The sequence below is a fragment of the Condylura cristata genome, unplaced genomic scaffold, assembly GCF_000260355.1.
Source record: "Condylura cristata isolate star-nosed mole 26May11 unplaced genomic scaffold, ConCri1.0 scaffold00005, whole genome shotgun sequence".
NCBI classification, from domain to species: Eukaryota; Metazoa; Chordata; class Mammalia; order Eulipotyphla; family Talpidae; genus Condylura; species Condylura cristata.
Window position 1 is genome coordinate 68333067 of NW_004567106.1, and position 1629 is coordinate 68334695.

Genomic DNA, 1629 nt, shown 5'->3' on the forward strand with positions numbered 1-1629 from the left:
TCAGCGGCGAGTGTCCAACCAGGGCCCAGGAGGTGCCTACCCCAGACCCCTGGGCAGGAGCTGGCCGGTCTCAAGGCCGCCATGGGCGCCAAGCTCCTCTGCTGTGTCTCCTGGGAACAGGTGGGGCCTGAGCTTGGGAGCCCCGAGGGTTCGGCAGCCGGGACCCGCCTGCCCGTGACGGCTGCCAGAGGCTCCCTGGCTCTGCCTCAGCCCGTCTGTCTCTCCCACAGGCCCAGGGGACGCCGCTGTCACGCAGACCCCCAGGTAAGTGGTCACAGCGAGAAGAAAGAGCGTGACCCTGACGTGTTGCTATGAGAAGGGACACCGGACTGTGTACTGGTACAAGCAGAACCCTGGCCAGAGCCTGGAGTTCCTGGTGAGCTATTATGTTGGAAAAGTTTATGAAAAAGGAGCCATTTCTTTTGGATTCAACGTTACGCAGTTCAGTAACTTCACCTCTGAGCTGACCATGACCTCCGTGGGGCAGGATAACGCAGCCTGGTATCTCTGTGCCAGCAGCTTGGCACAGCCCTGCAGAAGCCACAGCCCAGAGCACAACAACCTGCTGCCCAGCCAGGAAGTGGGGTGAGGGTTGGGCACAGACAGGAGGGGACTCTGACCTTGGCAGGACAGGGTCTGTGGGCCCCCGTGTAATGAGTGAGTGACAGGAAACAGCCCGGTCAGTGAGTGTCACCTACTGACCGTCTGCGGGAGAGTCCACACTGGCTCCGACTTCATGGCTGATGCAGGGTGACCAGGCCCCAGTCTATTCTGGGCCCCGGTGCTCCCAACCTGTGTGGAGCTCGCCCCTCATCTGCTCCCCAATCCAGGCGCAGATTATCAGCCCGGGGAGGACCAGGCGTTTCTCAGACTATCACAAGATCTAAGTTTCAAAGCAAAAACATCCACCAATAAACTGTTACCTGAGTGTCCGCCCTCTTGGGACCTCGGACAGCATGACCGTAGCAGGGAGAGTGACAGGTGTACCCCTCCCACAGCTGCACCTCCGGAAGGGCCCTCCCGGCTGCATGGAAGTGGGGAGCCTGGGGCTCTAATCCGAAATCTGTCTCTGCCGTGATGCGTTTATGTAGGGGCATTCCTACCTCACCAGCAGAGCGTCTCCGTGTATTTCCGATGACGGCAGACTAGTGACACAGTCTCAGAGGAGAGCTTCCCCAGACACGGGGTGCACAGGGGAGCCCCGCCTGCTCTGGCCCTGCTGCGTCCAGTCTCCCTGCTGTGTGTCCTCAGTGGCCAGGGTAGACAGCGCTGGGCACAGACCTGAACCCTCGGGGCTCGCCAGGCCGGGTCAGGCCTGGACTTGAGCTTCCAACCTCAGGTGCCCCTAAGCCCCGGGCCAGGTCTGGGTCCTTCTCTCCTCACCTGCATGAGGGCACCCCACAGCCAGGACAGGCGCTGGGCCCAGGGACACAGCACCCCGCAGGGACCCCACAAACACCAGTCACGGCCTCGGTCACAGCTCCATGTCCTGTGGGAGGGCCACAGAGCTGACTGCCCAGGCCCTCCAAGCAGGGGCCCGCCCCAGAGCACACCGGCCCCCCACTGCACCAGCAGTCGCCCTGCGACAGTCACTCAGCACGGGGACCCCCTGTGGCATGTGAGGACCCA

General features: G+C 62.4%; 1 gene segment (V, D, J or C); it reads left to right on the plus strand.

Annotated features, from left to right (window-relative positions):
- The window catches only part of LOC101633388, a 6135-nt gene that overhangs the window by 1154 nt on the left and 3352 nt on the right, over positions 1–1629 (plus strand). Inside the window, 1 exon segment of the V gene segment in view lies at positions 5–120. Coding sequence covers positions 5–120 — 116 coding nt within the window.